Below are 17,159 nucleotides of genomic sequence, written 5' to 3'. Positions count from 1 at the left end.
TGGGAAAGCAATAGCCGTAAACATTTTTGTTATATATTTTACTTCTGCTGGATCAAATTGTTCTAAAGTTTTAATTCACTTTATATATACATTTATATAAAAATGTATATATTTTTAGAGGTACCAAGGGTTGAACCCAAGGTTTGGTGCTTGCTAGGCAAGCACTGTACAAATGACCTATGTTCTCAGCCCTTTACTTTTCGGAGACAGGGTTTCTAAATTGCCCGGATTTCCCTTGAACTTGTGACCCTCCTGCCTCAGCCTCCTGTAGGTGGGATTACAGGTATAGGGCACCATGCCAGATTTTTATTTTTAAATAATAATAAAACATTTATTTTCTATGCAATGGTTAATCATTACATTTGTTTTAGAGTTCTGGCCTCTAGTTTCTCAGGCTTAGTTTTCTCTGTTTCTTTCTCCTGTGAGGCTGAGATGGAACCCAGGGCCCAGCGCTTGCTAGCAAAGCACTTTACACAGAGCTACAGCCCCAGACCTGGACTCGGTTCTTTGTGTCTGCAGTCTTGTGGGAATTCTGCACTGCCTGTACTTGTGGTCCAGAAAGCTTTTGTATCTGCTTCTGCCAGGCTTCCCGGGGAGATTAACCAGCCCAGGACACTCTTTTCTTTAAAATAAAATTTAAAAAAAAAAAATCTCTAAAATTTAAAAAATAAAATTTAAAACATATTTCAGTATAGTCTTAGCTTTATAGAAGTATCACAAAGTACATAGTATCTTCTAATTTTCTTAAGGTTGCTTTCTATTTTAGTCTAAATGTTTGATTCATTTATCCTAGGCATTGTTAAAGACCCAGGAACAAAAGACTTTGGTCCTGAGTGAAACGCACAGGTCCTGAGGCTGGGGATGGAACAGGCTCCCCTTCTCCCTGGCCGCTTCCTCCGCTCCTGGCGGCACCTGGAAAGGTAGGTGATCACGCTTCTCCTGTTGGGCTGTGCCGTCGACTGGAGGTGATGTAGGGGGAACAAACTGTGCACGTAGCTGCTTAACACAGAATAGCCCTGACCTTAACGCAGAGGCAGAGGGACACGATGCTGCTTATGTCTCTGCAGCACGGGAAGTCAGTGGGTTTTGCAGTGGCGGGGTGCATTCTCCACTGGTAGCCCCTGGTCGATCCATTTTCCATCCAGCCCGGGAGGTAAGACTGGCTTCCTTCAGTTACTCCTTTCTGGAGGACCTCAATTTCCCCTTTTGCTCTTTTAGTCCTTTTCATTCTTTGTAACAATTCCTGGGGTAGATTCCCCATTTGGAAATATGTAGCAGTGTTTTGTCTGCCTGACTAGATACGCGCTGCTACAGGTGGTCAGAAGTGTGCCCATAGACTCATGTGTTGGAGGTGCAGTCCCCAGCTTGGTGCTACTGGCAGGTGGTGGGAACTTACGGTGGGGCCTCACGAGAGGTGTTTAGGTCACTGGGAGTAGACCCACCAAGGGAATCCTGGGATACCCCACCCTTGTTTTTTCAGTACTGGGGACTGAACCTAAGGCCTTCACACCCTTCTTTTTTTTGAGATGGGGGCTAAGTTGCCCAGGCTGGGATCAAACCTGTAATCCTCCCGCCTCCACATGCTGGGATTACAGGTGTGCACCACCATGCCCAGCCCTTTGTGGTTTTTTTTTTTTTTTTTTGAGATAGGGTTTCACTAACTTGCCAAGTTGTCCAGGCTGGGTTTAAACTTGCACTCTTCCTGCCTCAGCCTCCTGAGTGCTGGCACTACAAATGGGTATACCTTGTCTGGCTTATTCCTGTTTCTTTGCTTCCTGGTGAGTGGTTTTATTCTACCACATGCTGCTGCAACTGACATGCTGCCACAGGCCCAAAGCCACTTGTCCATGCCCAGGTCAGATGCCCGTGAACTGAAACTTTTAACACTGCAAGCCGAACAAACCTCTCAATTTTCCTGGGTACTTGTTACAGTGATGGGAAGCTGACGAGCATGCACACACCTTGATCTCGCTTCATGCCACAGCCAAACCCGTTGGCTGCCAAGGGCTGGCTTGACTCTGTAGCCCCCGTGCCAACGGCCCTGCTGCAGTGAAGGAGAAAGCCACTGTTGGCTGAAGGGAGGGAAGCCCTCTCTCTCGGGGCAGTGGTGGGCTTGCTTTGGTTTTAAAGTCCCACACAGCACTCAAGGCCTGGAGCTCACTCCACCCCCAGGGCCCCCCATGGCCGTGGGACCCGCGGCTTCTTTCTGGATGGCACTGCGGTACCACTGGGCCTCTTACAGAGAGCACATCCTCTCCCTCTTCACGTCCTCTGCTGGGCAGGATGGCACCTTCACCTCCTCCACACCCATAATAAGTGGGGGCTCAGCAGCCACCACAGCTGCCTGCACCCCAGAGCCCCCTTTGCCCCTCTGCGGGTGGAGGAGGAGGAGGTGGAGGAGTCCTCCAGCCCAGACAAGAATACAAACAGCAGAGTTGGCCTCAAGTCAGCTCTTAAATACTTAATTCCCATTTATTTAAAGTTTAAAGTTCTGTCAGTTTGTGTACACTATTTATATTAAAAACACAGGAAGTTGGGCTCCTAGCAAAAATATACATTTCAGTATTGGAGATTGCAGAGACACTGAGGTCCAAGGCCCTCAGCAAGACGGGGCGGTGGGGCGGGGACGGGCACTGCCCTCCTTCACAGCTTTGGCGCAGAGGGCAGCACCCCGGCACGAAGTCGGCCTGGCCGGCGCAAGGGCAGACAGGCCAGGATCTCCTCGTAGACGGGCCCTGGTACACAGGTGGCCACCAGCTGGCAGGGGCAGAGGCGGGGCCTGTGCTGTCTCCAGGCCATTTCCTCCCAGAGCCATGGCCAGATGGAAAGGCCCCTTGAGGAGGACGACCAGGCAGGGCACAAGAAACCCAGGTTCGAAAGCTGGCTCAGCTTACCATGAGGCCCTAGCTGGTCCCTCACCCCTACCGGCCCGGCAGGCTCTCCTGCTGATCGTGCACACCAGCCTGGGCCTCGGTCCCTCCTCTGAGGTGACTGGACCTCCAGCAGGGGCTGAGGTGCTGGCCTGAGCCACAGGGCCAGCCCACATAGACGCAGAGGCCGCGCAGGGACAGTTCCCAGAGATCAGCTCGCTGTCTGTCCGGACAGACAGGGCAGTGTGCCCCGACACCCTGCCCACTTGGACCTGCCTGGCCCCAGGACAGAGGCTGCCTGGCACGTACCTCTCAGGGAGAGGGAGGGGGAGGGGGAGGCACAGAGATGCGGGTAAAGTGATTGCAGTGTAGTGCAGGGTGTGCGCTGCGGAGGCAGCGCTGGAAGTGTCGGGTGGGGCCGGCCCAGCACCTCCTGCTGGCGAAAGGGGCAAATGTCAGGCCCGGCACTGGGGGCTGACATGGGGTGGCTGCTGCCCGGTGGGGAGCGGATGCTGATGGAGGCCTGCCCCAGGACTCAGAATTAAGTGTCCTGTTCCTTGCCACCAGCCTCCACTTCCCCCCTTCTCAGTGGGGTGCAGGGCCCCACCTGGAGGGAGCCCTGGTTCCGACCGGGCTGGGGTGCAGCCAGCGCAGCGGCCACTAGCCACGCTGCTCTAGAAGACTGGTGCAGAGAAAGGCAGGCTGTGGGGACGCCGGGCTGAGAGGGGCTCGAGTCTGGGCCCAGCCTTGGTCTCCAGCCGGGAGGCAGTGCGGGTCTTGGCCAGGCGCCCTTCCCACTGTCCTCTGCAGAGGAGCGCGACCACAGGCTGCGGCTGCGGTGCTGAGTCTAGACTAAGCTTCTCCCAGAAGCCCCACCCAGAGCTGGGTGTTCCTTTGGATGGCTCCGTTGGCAGACTGGGATCAGGAGGCGGGGCCTGAGGACAGGGGGCGGAGCCTGAACGGGGAGGCGGGGACTGAAGATGGGGGCGGGGTTGGCCTGGAGTGGGGCGAGCTGCTCTTCTGAGAGCGAGGTGGGAAGGGAGGGTCCTGATCTAGGCTGCTGGTGAGAGAACGGACTGTCTCAGACGGGAGAGATGCAGGATGGGCAGGGAGCAGGAGGGGACACAGGTACAGAGGGAAGAGGGAGTTGGCAAGACCGTAAGTGAGAGACACAAAGAGAAGCTGCGGGAGCAAAGCAGGGGAAGGGACCGGCGGAGCCAGGGCCGCGCGCGCCCGGGCCCCTGCGCCTGCGGAGCACCGAGCACCGGCTCAGTACATGTCCTTGTAGATCTCCTGCAGCAGTGGGTGCAGCAAGGTCTCGGTCTCTGTCTTCTTGATCCACTGCATCATCTGGGCGTGCTCGGTGACCAGCTGCCGCAGGTCGGCCATCTTCTGCAGCAGCTTGGGGAAGAGGTACTGGGCGTCGGGGTGGTTGACCTGCAGGTGGAACTCGAGGGCGCGCAGGATGGTGTCCTGGATGGCCTCCACCTGAGGCACGTTCATGAGGCCCGGCCGGTCTATGGGGACAGGGACACGCGGGTCTCAGAAGGGCAGGGGAGCTCCTCTGCCCCACCTAGGGCCACCTGGGCTGGGACAGGCAAGCCCTGTCCTGTCAGTGACAGTGCCGCTGAGTTCCGGCCTCAGCCCCTCTCTTTTGTGTCCTGCCCATAGCGCTTTTCCTGATCAGGGAGAGGAGTAGGCACCATGGTTAAGAGACTCTGTGTGTGCCTGGGTTCAAATCCTGCCTCTCCCACAGACTACCCAGGAGGTCCTGGGCAGGTTACCCACCCTCTCTGGGCTTCTGTCTCATCTGTAAAATGGGAATAAAATAGAAGAACCTCTAGCCTGAGGTTGCTGAGGACCAAATGAGCTATAATTATGAAAAGAGCCAGGCATGGTGGCCCACGCCTGTCATCCCAGCACTCGGGAGGCTGAGGCAGGAGGATCGTTGTGAGTTTGAGACCAGTCTGGGCTACAAAGTAAGCTCAAGGCCAGCCTGAAATACACAGTGAGACCCTGACTCAAAAAGACAAAAAAAAAAAAAAAGGCCAGGGGTATAGCTCAGCAGCACAAAGCACCTACCTGGCAAGTGCAAAGCCTTGAGTTCGATTGCTGGTACCAAAAAAAAAGAAAGAAAAGAAAAGAACTGGAACAGTGTATGGCATGAGGTAAGCGCTATGCCACTGCTGGTGAGCAGGCTTGTTATTGGGTTGGAATCTGAAAGTGCAGGTGAAATACAGGTTTGCCCATCACCCCAAATAACCCCCACAGACCCCCATGGTTACTTTTTCCCGTCTCTTCTCTCTGCACCTCCATCTGTGTAATGAGTCGGAGCCGATCCTCGAGTGCAGCACCCGCCCTGTCTGGGCTCAGGCCCGGTGCCCGGGGTGTGGTCCGCCTGCCCCAGCCTCGCTCACCTCCGCACAGAATGATGGCCGCGATGAACAGAGCCAGGTCACTGTCGTCGAGTTCCAGGGCATTGAACTTGACAGCAAACTCAAACTTGGGCTCAATGATGTCACTGAAGGGCTTGCGCAGGCTGCGCAGGAACTCGTGGGTGACAAAGCCACTGCCGTTGGCCACCAGCAGCCCGTCTTTGTTGACGATGGAGGCCAGCATGGCGAAGATGGCCTCGTGCACGCCGTACTTGAGCAGGGTCACCTGGTCGTTGAGGAAGAGGCTGCTGAAGTTGGGGATGCTCTTGGCGAACTCGGTGAGCTCGCGCACGGTCTCCACCGTGGTGCACTGGCAGCGGTAGAAGACGTGCACGCTGATCTCCTTGTAGGGCGGCAGGCCGTTCACCAGCTGCTTCCACACCAGGCCCTTCTCCGCCTGCCACAGTGTCTCGATGTCGTGGATCACGAAGGGCTGAAAACCAGGCCCCGTCAGAGGCCAGGCCTCGGGGGGTCCCCACCCCGCGCTCCCACACCCGACTGCACCGCGTCGTCAGGGCTGCCGAGGCTGCCGGCCGGGCAGTGACACTCACCGCTGTGTGGCTGGACTTGCCGGTGAGGATGCTGCGGGCCTTCTTTTTGGTCATATTGAAGTTTTTTAGGTAGGCCTGGTAGATGTGCTTGGAGAAGGCCTTCAGGTCAGCCAGCTGCGGGTCGTGCTGGTCCCCCTCGCTGGCTGTCAGCCCCGCCACCAGCTTCCTCTTCTCAGCCTCCGGCATCCGACCAAAGCGGATGGCTGCACAGGAGGGTGGGGGGCAGTGACCGAGGAGCCGGGCAGGGGCAGTACCCCAGCCTTCCTGTCCCCCCTTGGGTGTACGGGTAAGGACGGAGGCCTAGTCCTGTCCCCTCAGAGGCTCCAGAGTAAGCAGGACAGCACTGGGGCGCCCGTCCCCAGACCTCAGCCCATGAGGACAGGGCTGTGTCTCCCTCACAGGGTCTGCACTTGTCCCGTGACTGGGCCCCAGCTGGGAGGCAGCAAGCATGGCACCTCACGGGCAGTGCAGCTTTGGGTGGGCCGTCTCACCTTCTGTCAGGAAATGTGAGCTGGAGGCTTAAACCTTACTGGGTCATTGCAACAATTTAATGTATGTATTTCCTGGAGCCCCAGCTACCCAAAAGGCTGAGATGGGAGGACCGTGTGGGCCCTGGAGTTCAAATTCAGCCTGGGCAACAATCTCCAACAAAATGCAGGATATGCATCTGCCGTTTGTTATAGAAAAAGTGAGGAAAGGATTCAGTCAGCCTGAGTCTTCCTAGGAACCCCCGAAACCTCCAACAGAATGGGGGCCAGGGCAGATACAGACCGAAGGGGGAAAGGTCAATGCCTAGGTCTGCCAGAGCCCAGGAAAAGCCGCAGATGGGGACTTGGGTCCCACCACTCGCTACCGTGCCAGACAATGGGCACATCGTGGGCAAGGGGGCGCCTGCAGCTGACCAGCATGGAGACATTTAAGTAAGAGGCCCTAGCAGGGGTCTGACCTTCAGGCACAGAGCGGCCAGGCGGCCTTTACACGTCCTGCCCAGGCTCTGTAGGAGGCCGGAGGGTGGGCAGGGAGGGCTCAGCCTTCCGGGAGTGCCAGGCTCCTCTCAGCTGACGGGTGTCATTTACTGGCTCCTGCCCACCTTCGAATACCGAGGGGGGGACCTTGGCCTTGGCAGTGGCTTTCGTGCCATGTCAGGTCCCCTGAGACAGGCTGAGTCCCAGGTGCTGTGTCCCCAGTGCTGTACAAAGGACTATTCTCAGTTCCCTCTGGCCAGAGCAGGTGGCCGCAGGTGTAGAGGGGTGACTGCCAAGGCCTGGCACCCACGGTGGATGCCAGCAGTCTGGGGAAGTGGCAGATCTTAGCACCAAGACCCAGGGTCCAGGCGGGCAAAGTCAGCGGCTGATGCTCACTATGTGCCAGGCTGCTCCCCAGCAGCGCCCTCACCATTGTGGGACATGCCTAGAGCCAGGCATTTCTGGAAGCGGCAGTACTGGCACTTGTTGCGGTTTTTCTTCTGGATCTTACAGCTCCGATCGCACTTCTCGTACTCCAGCTTCATACGGATGGTCCGGCGGAAGAAGCCCTGTGGGACCCAGAGTGGGTGAGGAGCCCGCTCCACCCGCCAGGCTGTGCCAAGGGGCCCAGACGCACCAGTGTGAACACTGGTGAAATGTGGAAGTAACAGGGGAAAATACTTTGGAAGAGAAAGGAAGAAAGCGAACTCTAAGCCTTTCTTTTTTATGGCCCTGGGGGCTGAACCTATGGGCACTTTACTATTGCACTATGTCCCTAGCCCTTTTTATTTTGAGACAGGGTCTCGCTAACTTACCTAGGCTGGGCTCAAGCTTGTGACCCTCCTGATTCAGCCTCCCTCAGCCCTGGGATTACAGGTGTGCACCACCACATGCAGCTTATAGATTGTTTTATTAAACCACCATTTATGAAATACAGAGCCACGTAGGTTTTGAACACATCAAGTTAGTCACAGTACAATTTTATGTTACCAGACTAACAAGGTTTAAGAGTTCTTTGAGCATGGAAAGTAAATGTGCTGTCTAATTTTAATTATTTCAAGAATTTAGGGTGCAGTGGTACACAACTGTAATTCCAGCACTTCAGAGGCTGAGGCAGGAGAATTGTAGATTCAAGACCTGCCAAAGCAGCTTATTGAGACCCTGTCTCAAAATTATAGACAGACAGATAGATAAATACCTATAGTTTTGTTTTGTTTTTTTTTTTTCTTTTTGGTTTTTCTCCGGTACCGGGAACTGAACTCATGACCTTGCGCTTGCCAGGCAGGCGCTTTGCCGCTGAGCTAAATCTCCAGCCCCCAGGTAGATAAATAGATAGGCGGATAGACAGGTAGGCAGGTAGGTAGCTAGGCAGGCAGGCAGGTAGGGCTAGGAATATTGCTCAGTAGTAGAGTGCCCTTAAGTTTCATCCCCAGTACCACATTAAAAAAAAAAAAGGGAAGATTTGTGAAAATTTGACACATGCAGTTAGGAGGAAAAACTCAGAAACATCACTGGGAAAATAAATGTAATGTTCTGTTTGTTTTTTTTTTTCCCCGCCCTCCAAGAGCCTCGAAAGGTCCTGAGACACAGGAAACCCTGACCTCAGGAAGACTGGAGCCCAGAGCCCTCCTTTCCTGCCTGCCTTCTGAAGTCTGGTCCCCAGGGGGCGCTGGCCACCCACAGCGGTCCAGCGAGTGCTCAGCAGGACAGGACAGCAAGGAAACCTGTCCTCTTCCCCAGGGCGCAGGATTTCACAGTGGGTATCGTCAGGCCCGGCCTCAGGCAGAGGAAGCTCTGTAGCAGGTCAGCTTGCCCTGTGACCACAGCCCCGCAGGCCCACACGGTCCGTACCTTGCAGCCCTCGCAGGCGTGGACGCCGTAGTGAAAGCCGGACGCCTTGTCCCCGCACACCCGGCACTCCATGTTGAGGCTGCCACCCGAGGCCCCATCACAGCCCATCTGCAGCTGGTCCAACAGCGAGGGCGGCGAGGCGCCCTGGGGGAAGTCTGTGGATACACGATGGAGGGCAGTGTCATAGTCTGACAGCTGGGAGGCACCCCTCACTGTGGGCCCAGCCACCTTCACCGTGTGGCCTGCCGAGAACCTTTCTGAGGACCCATGTCTTCACCTGCCCCATGGGGTTAAGGACAGCCCCTCCGGGCGGGTGTGCAGAGGCTCAGTGTGTCCCCCAGCGCCTGACACGGTGCACGCAGCTCAGGAGGGCCCCGCTGGAGGACGGGATGTGGGTGTGCGGAGCTCTGGCTGAGGGCAGAGGGAAGCAGCTCTCCCTCCTGCTTTTGAGGCTGCCCTCGTGGGCCCACATGGTTGGCGTGGCACGTTCTGTGGACGCTGCAGAAGCACAGAGCTCTGCAGAGCCATCTGTCCCCCTGCCGAAGCTCCCCGTGCAGACTCCACAGATGCTGCGGTGGGTCCCTCCAGAACCTCAGAATCACTCCCGCCAAACTCTGACCTGGGTGCCGCGAGCACAGGTATCAGTGACAGTGACTGAGCTAGGTACTGTTTCCCTGAATTTTTCTTCTCAGCACACAGCTGTCTGAACCGTGGTGTCAGGAAGGAAATGACGGGGACCTCACTGGTCTTGGCCTGCAGACCCTGCTTAGTGGGGCACCACGGCACCCAGGTGGCCGGTTCCCTCATCGCACTGGCCTAATGCCTGCTCTCTCATGGGGTGGCGGAGCGACTTCCTCAGAGGCAGAGCCACGTTCCTAACCAGGAACCAGCTGCTCAACAGGGGCACCCGAAGGAGCCCCCAGCCTGGCATCCTGTGTGCTCTCCTCTCTGGAGACCAGGGGACCCCTGTCCTGGCCACAGCAGCTAATCAAGCAGCACAGGCCCCAGTGGAGGGGCCCAGCAGGCTGCTCCCCTCCTGGATGGTAAGGTTTAGGGGCAACACGAGTTCTATAATGGCCTGCCCCATCCCAGGGCCTTCGCTCCCACCTTCACTCTCCCCTCCATCCCTCAGGCAAAGCAGCTGTGCTTTTCTCAGCAGCCTCGGTCATTACTTGACAGAGTCCACCTGTGTTTGTCTGTGGCTGGGTGCCGCCCACTAGATGTCAGGGACACGAGGGCAGGGAACCGCCGTGCAGGTGCTGGGCGCAGGGCAGTTTGGGAGTCTGTGGTCCTCAAGCTGCCCCCGGGGCCCGGCCTCAGCAGTACCAGCTGGGACCTGTTGCCCCTGGAGGCACGAGGACAAGGACAATAGCACTTATAGTAGCTGTGTGGGAAACAGTGAGAAAACATGCCACAAAGGCCGCTGTGGAAGCTGCTCAGACACCGAGGTACTGCCGCCTCCGACCTGGTGCCCTGTGCGCACTGCCACTCCCGTGCCCCTCACACGTTCCCTCTGGACCCAAGGACCCAGCCCCACCCAAGTCACGTCCACAGTGACCAAACACCGCAGGGGAGTCACACCCTTCTTCAGTCCCTCCTCCCCCCCCCCGCGTGGGCCAGGTGGCCCTGCATGTGGCAGCGCCTGCCTTTTCCGTTCTCCAACAGCCACAGACATCTGTTGGGCACCTGCTGGGTGCAGGGTGGGACGGGACCAGACCTGTCCTCAGCCAGCCGAGCAAGGAAACTGCTTCACAGGGGGAGGGCAGGGGCAGGTAAACGGTGTGGGGTCTCAGCCGCAGGGCAGGACTGCTCTCCTTCGTGGGGTAGAGGTGAGGACCCTGCATGACCTGACTGACCTCCAGGGGCGCAGGACCAGGGGGCACAGCGGGTGAGAACAGGGCTATGGAGGGAGCAGCCCTCCCCACTGTGTACCCTCTGTGAGACGTGCCACCACAGCACCAAAAGCAATGGGCCTAGCGCCTGTCGTCTGGAGCCTCCAGAATTGTGGGCCGAACAAACCTTTCCTCTTCTAAACTTTACTGTGTCCAGTATTTTGTCACAGTGACGGAAAGCTAACAGCCCTCCCACCGTGGCCCCACTAACCCCCTCAGCCTCCTGCTGGGCCCCCTCTGACTGTCCCCTTGAGCCACACCCTGCCAGGCCTGCGACCGGAGCTCCCTGTCTCCCAGGGTCTGGTTCCCAGCAGGGGACGGGGAGGGGCCCGCATCTGTCAGGCCCCTAAGTGCCCAGCATGGTAGTGTCTTTGTCACCTGCCTCACTGAGTGGGCTGGAAGCTAAACCCGACTCACCCGTGCAGGCCATGTGTTTGCAAAAACAGCGCCATTTGTTTATCACACGCATGTGCCAGGCACTCTACTGAGCGTACCACACCTGTTCAAGTCATACAGAGCCTCGAAACAACCCTTCAGATAGGGCTCTTCACCCCTTCTTTACAGGTAGGCAAACTGGGGTTCGGTCAAGTAACACACATGTATGATAGTGGTCGTGATGGTTTTATGTGTCAACCTGGCTGGCCCAGGGTACCCGTTTCCGGTTCAAGCACCAGCCCTACTACTACCTACACACATGTTCTCACTGCCGATGTAACCCTGTCACTGTAAACAACAGGGCTGCTGAGGACAACACTAGGTCATCGCCCCGATGTTTGGACTCGGTAAACAGCCGCCCCGTCACTTGACGGTGAAATATCAGTTTCGCCATCTTTGATTACAAGTTTGGCAAACAGACACTGTTGACCTTATTCCCACACACTGAGTATGGCTGAGCTCCCCTGCACATGCAGTCTCCATCGTGGGAGACACACGGCTGGCGCAGCCCCGAGGGCCACTGGGAGGGGCTGGTCTTCTGTTTACTCTGCTGGCAGAGCCCACAGGCAAACAGGCACCTGTTAGCTCCTGAAGTCGGTGCGTTCTGCAGGACTCAGGTGGGGGTACTGAGGAGCCCTTCACCTCTGCTGCCCCATCTCCCAGGACTGCGGGCGTCTTGGGGCGGGCACTCAGCCCTGTCCCTGTGGCCCGGCTGGCCCCACACAGTGCCCGACCCTGCCTGAACACCCCCAGGGACTTGCTGAGTGAGAGGGGTGCTGAGGCCAGCAGTAAGGACACGGAAGCAGGAGGTACCCAGGAGTGGCATGTGCGCCCTGGCGGCAGATGGCCCCACCCCAGCCAGGGGACCCTGGGATAAGTGAGTTCCTGGCAGCCTCAGTGTGCTCTCTGCAAGCTAACAGTGAAGTGTGTTCTGCTTGCGTCACGGGCTGAGGATGCTTTGCAGGTACTGAGCTCGGTATGGTATGCAGGGTAGGTGCAGAATGGCAGGGGGTTAGGTAAAGCCAGCAGTGCAGCTGCCAACTATTCGGTGGTTTTTTTTCCCCCATTACTTGGTGTTGAATTTAAGGCCTTCACATTGAGCTGTATCTCCAGCCCTTTTTTAAAAAGCTGAGGCAGGGTTTTGCTGAGTAGCCCAGGCTAGGCTCAAACTTGCAATCCTCCTGCCTCAGCCTCCCAGAATGCTGGGGTTACAGGTGTACACCACACCTGGCTTGTTTTGGGTTCTTCATGGTCCCCGCGGAGACTCTGAGGCTAATGTCACAGACTCCTGCGGGCAGAACAGGGAGCCAGCAATGCTGAGACCTGCGGTGGGTCAGACACACCATTTCCTGGGCCTTTAATGGGGAGGAGACTGAGACTGGGAGGGCCGAAGGCAGCAGGGAGGCCCATGGCTCAGTGGGGGACCCGGGCTTCCTGGCTGGTCTGTGTGATCTCAAAGCCCTCCCGCCCTCAGCAAAGGAAGAGGCCCTGGATCTCCAAGACCCCTCACCTGCCAGCTCCCTTTTACAAACATCAAACAACCTATTTTAACCTTTGAAGAAAAGCAGCACAAGTGCTTTCTTCGTGAAGAAAGCAGCGTGGCCTTGCTGAGAAAGGCACAGGGCATCTCATGCTAGGGTCTCCTCCGGGGACCCCACCCGGTGAGCCCCACCGCCCTGGGCTGCGGTCTTCCCAGCCTTCTGTGATCCCCAGGGCTTCTTATGCAAGAGACTCCCACTGTGTCAGGACTTCGCCCCTGCGGGTACCTCCAGACCTACCTCGTCCCTTTCGGCGACCACGGCGCGTCCCTGATGGCATTGGTGTGGCCTCCCAACCAATTCCTCGCAGAAAGTGGGCGATTTCCCCCTTCTGCTCTCACGAGCAGCGCGGCAGTGAACATGCTGCTGGGGACGTTTCTGTATTTACGCAGGGTGCCTTCCTACGGGGCACGGTCTGGCCATCCTTCAGGGCTGCAGGCCAGTCCTCACCCCCTGACCAACGCTGACCACGGTCCCCTCCAATGTGATACCTCATCTTAAGACACCTTCTCTGACCACCAGAGGAACTGAAAAAGTTTTATTTTCCAGCCACTTGTCTGACAGGGATCTGCCCTGCGTTTTTGTTTTTGTTTTTGTTTTTTGTTTTGGCTTTTCTCCGGTACCGGGAACCGAACTCATGACCTTGCGCTTGCCAGGCAGGCACTTTGCCGCTGAGCTAAATCCCCAGCCCCTGCGCTGCCTGTTTTGATTTTCTGTTAGGTGGCTGGTCTCGTAGAATCTGCGGGCACTCGGTATGAACTGTGGCTTTAACACACAGTAACAATGTGAAAGAGCCCTCTCCTGTGCGGAACAGGACGTGTTCCTCCCTCCACTCCTCTCAGGTGCTCAGGGAAGCCCACGTATTGATACACGGACGGCACCACGTAGGTGGCTGGGCAGAGCCTGCCGCAGACATTTCCCCCAGCTAAATCCCACCTGTGGAGCTGCCCGAGAGGCCGTCGCCACAGCTGCCTCGCTGACTTGGCTTCTAGCCGCTGTGGGTGAGCGTGACGGGTATGTGGCCGGGTCCCAACGGGTGTGTAGGAGCCGAGTACAGGACACGTCCATCTGCCCAGGCCCACGTACGGGGCCCAGATGGGCCGGGGCAGGCAGTGAGGTCACAAGTCCTGCGCCCTTCTTCCTCTCCCACTCTTCCTTGCCACTGTCCGGACATCCCTGACTCATGGTTAGTCCCAGTGTCCTCCCTGCCTTCCAGCCCAAGTTCAGAACGGCACGTGCTTTTGGGCAGCCTTTTCTCTTTCCTGAGGAAGACTGGTCCCAGAGTCACCCAGCCAGCTGACAAACAGCATGGCCTACTCGGGGCTGGGGTGCCGTCTCCAGCCCCACATCACACCGTGCCCTTTCCAGTGCCGGGGTGGGTCTGGAGGACTGACGCACGGCTCTCCCTTCACCCCAGCTGTGCTTCGCAGGTTCAAGGCGTGTGGCTCAAGGATGCAGCCTCTCTCGGGCTGGGCCTGGCAGGAGCCTGGACTCCACCTCCACAGCCTGACCCATCTTACTCCATGGGAAGCCGAACTGTTTGGCCACCAGGAACAACATTCATTACGGCCGGCCCTTCTCGCTGCTTAGCACTTAGGTCTAATCACCAGGCGGTGCAAGTCTGCCCACTGTAATTAGCACCACATCAACAGAGTCGCGTGTTTCCACCACCGTCACAATCGCAGGTACGGCGGCGCCTTCCCGGCAGGCACTGCTATGCTGGCTGGTCTCAGATGCTGGGGGGCAGCAGTGGTGGATGATGACAATGGCAATGACACGCATCACCCATGCCCCTCGCTTAGTTCTTACGAACCCAGGTCCACATCGCCAACCGTCCCTGTCTGCTTTCCCAAAAGAAGGGGCAGAGTTTGCACCAGGGCCTGCAGCTCTGGTGAGTGGGGGGCAGGGATGGGAGTCCAGGCCGCCTGGCTCCGGCTCTGTCTGCACTCCGCACGATGCGCTGCCCCTCTCACCTGTGTAGCTGCTGGAGGGAAGTGCATGCTCTGGTCCCCCGTGGAGCTCTGGGGCTCCTTCGGCCTCTGCCATTTCCTCTTTCTCCTCTTCCCGGACCTCAGGGGTCTCCTCCTGCGGCTGCTCCATGGCTGATCTCCCCTCGGTGCCACGCCTGCAGGCCTGGTCATAGCTCTGGCATCATCTGGGTCTGCGCGCAGAGGGACCTCTACAGGGCAGCTCCTGTCAGCCTGGGCGGACGGAGACAGGAAAACGTTAGGGCAGACGGTGATGGAGCATTCGGCAGGAGTGGGACAGGCTCGAGGCCCCCGTCACGGAAGCAGCTCTCCCGGCTCCTTCTCAGGCCCGGAGGCGCCCCCCATGGTCCCCGCTCCTGCACCTGAGTCACCTGTCCTACCGCCCTGTCCTCCTGCCTCCCACGGGAGGTTGGTGGGGTTGACAGTAGTGGTCATTAATCAGCCCGGGCGACCCCCACATTCTTGCCCTCTCTGCAGTGTCCTGCTCTTTGAGTCTCTGGGGCCTGTTAGAATGACAGCCTCCCAGGTGATCCTGGGTGAGTCCCTCCTCCCAATCCAGACTCAGGCTACAAATCCCTGCTCTCCTAGGCTGCTGCTCTTGAAGGGTGGGACCCATCCTTCCTCCGCTGGGGTGCGGGGAGAGACAGGCATTCCCCCTGTGCCTGGCTTCTGTTCACGGCAGTCCTGCAGCCAGACCTTCGGCACGGGGAGGTGAACTTACGGTGGTGACCCACGTCCCCCTTACCTAGGAGGAGGCAGTGCCAGCCCTCCGTGAGTGAAGTACCGTCCACCAGTGCTGTGGGCAGAGGCACAGACCAGGAGGCGCCGTGGGAAGGACTCCTCCTCCCAACAGGATCCAGCAGGGACAGCCCCACAGCCACGCCACCCCGGGCAGGGGCAGGAGAGGGAAGGATCTGCTTTAGGGGGACTTCCGCACCTGTGGGATCCTTTCCTTCCCCACCTTCGTCCTCCTTTAGGGATCCATATCTCCCCCGACTCACTGGCACCTGAACCTGGGGCTGATCGGAGCCGTCTCCTCTCCCTGGCTCTATTCTAGGCTTGCCAACCCTGGCTCTGTTCCAGCTGTATGCTGGAGTCATGGAGGCATTTTTAAAAATATGAACATCTAGCCAGGCGTGGTGGTGCACACCTGTGATCCCAGCCCTCTGGAGGCTGAGGCAGGGGGACGGAAAGTTAGAGTCCAGCCTGGGCAACTTAGTAACGTAGAAAGACCCTGTCTCAAATAAATAAATAAATACAAAGAAAAAGAAAAAGAAAAAGAAAAAGAAAAAGGACTGGGGATGTAACTCAGGGCAAAGGCCCTGGGTTCAATCTCCAGTACTGGGGGTGGGGGAAGAATTAAAAAAAAGAAAATATACACATACAGAGAGAGAGAGACAGAGATGTTGCAGTCCACCCCTAGAGATTCCAATGTGTGTGGTTTGGGGAGCAGAGTGGGGCTGAGAGTTCGTTTTTAATTCACCTGGTGATGGTAAGGCGCAGCCAAGCTTGAGAACCACTGCTCCAAAGCAACTCCATTGGGGAGTAAGTGGCTCCCTCCAGCACCGGAGCCCCTCCCTTGCCTGGAGCCCAGCAACCTCCTCCCAGCTCCCTACAGGCAGCACGGGTGCTGGGCCTCCACCCTAAGTGGCTGGGGCGGGGGATGTGCACATCTGGGAAGCCTTGCTATGTGACAGCCGCAGGAAGGGAGAGGTCCTCAGAGGAGACAGCAGTGTGTCAAGGGGAGAGAAAGGAAGAGGCACCAGGCAGAGTCAGGACAGCCCTGGGACGGCTGTGTGTCTCAGAGCCAGGGCTGAGCTGTGCAGGGGGGGCGGGTGCAGGGCGACCTATGATACATGGCTGGTGACTGTGAGGTCAGCAGAGGCCCCGAGACAAGTTTCGGTCCTGCGGGTGACAGGGAGACCTGGGCTCGGAAGAGTAAGCAGAGGCAGGAAGGTGGGATGGCAAAAGGAGACTAACTTGGGGGCAAATATGTCAGGACAACAGGAGTTCGAGAAGATGCTATGGGGGCTGGGGATTTAGCTCAGCGGCCCAGTGCCTGCCTGGCAAGCGCAAGGTCGTGGGTTCAATTCCCGGTACCAGAAAAACAAAACAAAACAAAAAAAAGATGCTAGCTGGGGAAGGGAGCAAGGCCACAAAGAGATTTTGGAATTTTTCAATAAATGGCATGGGACACTGAGTAGTCACTGGAAAAATTAAGTTGGGTCCCTACCTCTTAAGCCTCCACATTTTATACCAAGACAAGGTCCAAATGTATCAATATTTAAAGTTAAAACAGGGCTGGGGATGTAGCTCAGCAGCACAAGCGCCTGTCTAGCAAGTGCAAGGTCTTGAGTTTGATTCCCAGTACCACAAAAAGTTAAAACAAAAACCCATAAACTACAAGAAGTTCTGAAATATAAATAAAAATAGTCTTGGAGGGAAGAAAAGCTAATCACAACACTAAACCCATATAACTATTTACAGAAACAGATTGTGGATAAAAGATCAACACATTTGATTACATAAATAAACTTTCTGCATAGTAAAGTCATTCTAAGAAAAAAGCCGAGATAATACTGAGAAAAATATTTACAACTTCCACCAGAGAAAAGGCTAATTAATTTCCCTAAA

General features: G+C 56.9%; 1 protein-coding gene across 1 annotated transcript in view; it reads right to left on the bottom strand.

Moving 5' to 3' along the window:
- Nucleotides 1-2,441: 2,441 nt before the first annotated feature.
- The window catches only part of Ppard (peroxisome proliferator-activated receptor delta), a gene marked incomplete in the record, with an annotated part of 68,819 nt that continues 54,101 nt past the window's right edge, over nt 2,442-17,159 (bottom strand). The window contains 7 exon segments of the mRNA XM_013516910.1: nt 2,442-4,387; nt 4,953-4,982; nt 5,288-5,738; nt 5,857-6,059; nt 7,252-7,390; nt 8,673-8,827; nt 14,511-14,738. Of these exon segments, the coding sequence (XP_013372364.1) occupies nt 4,140-4,387; nt 4,953-4,982; nt 5,288-5,738; nt 5,857-6,059; nt 7,252-7,390; nt 8,673-8,827; nt 14,511-14,637 (1,353 nt within the window).

This window comes from Chinchilla lanigera, unplaced genomic scaffold (assembly GCF_000276665.1).
Source record: "Chinchilla lanigera isolate Chin_1 unplaced genomic scaffold, ChiLan1.0 scaffold00036, whole genome shotgun sequence".
NCBI classification, from domain to species: domain Eukaryota; kingdom Metazoa; phylum Chordata; class Mammalia; order Rodentia; family Chinchillidae; genus Chinchilla; species Chinchilla lanigera.
The sequence above is the reverse complement of the archived record's forward strand: the minus strand, read 5'-3'. Positions and strand labels throughout refer to the sequence as shown.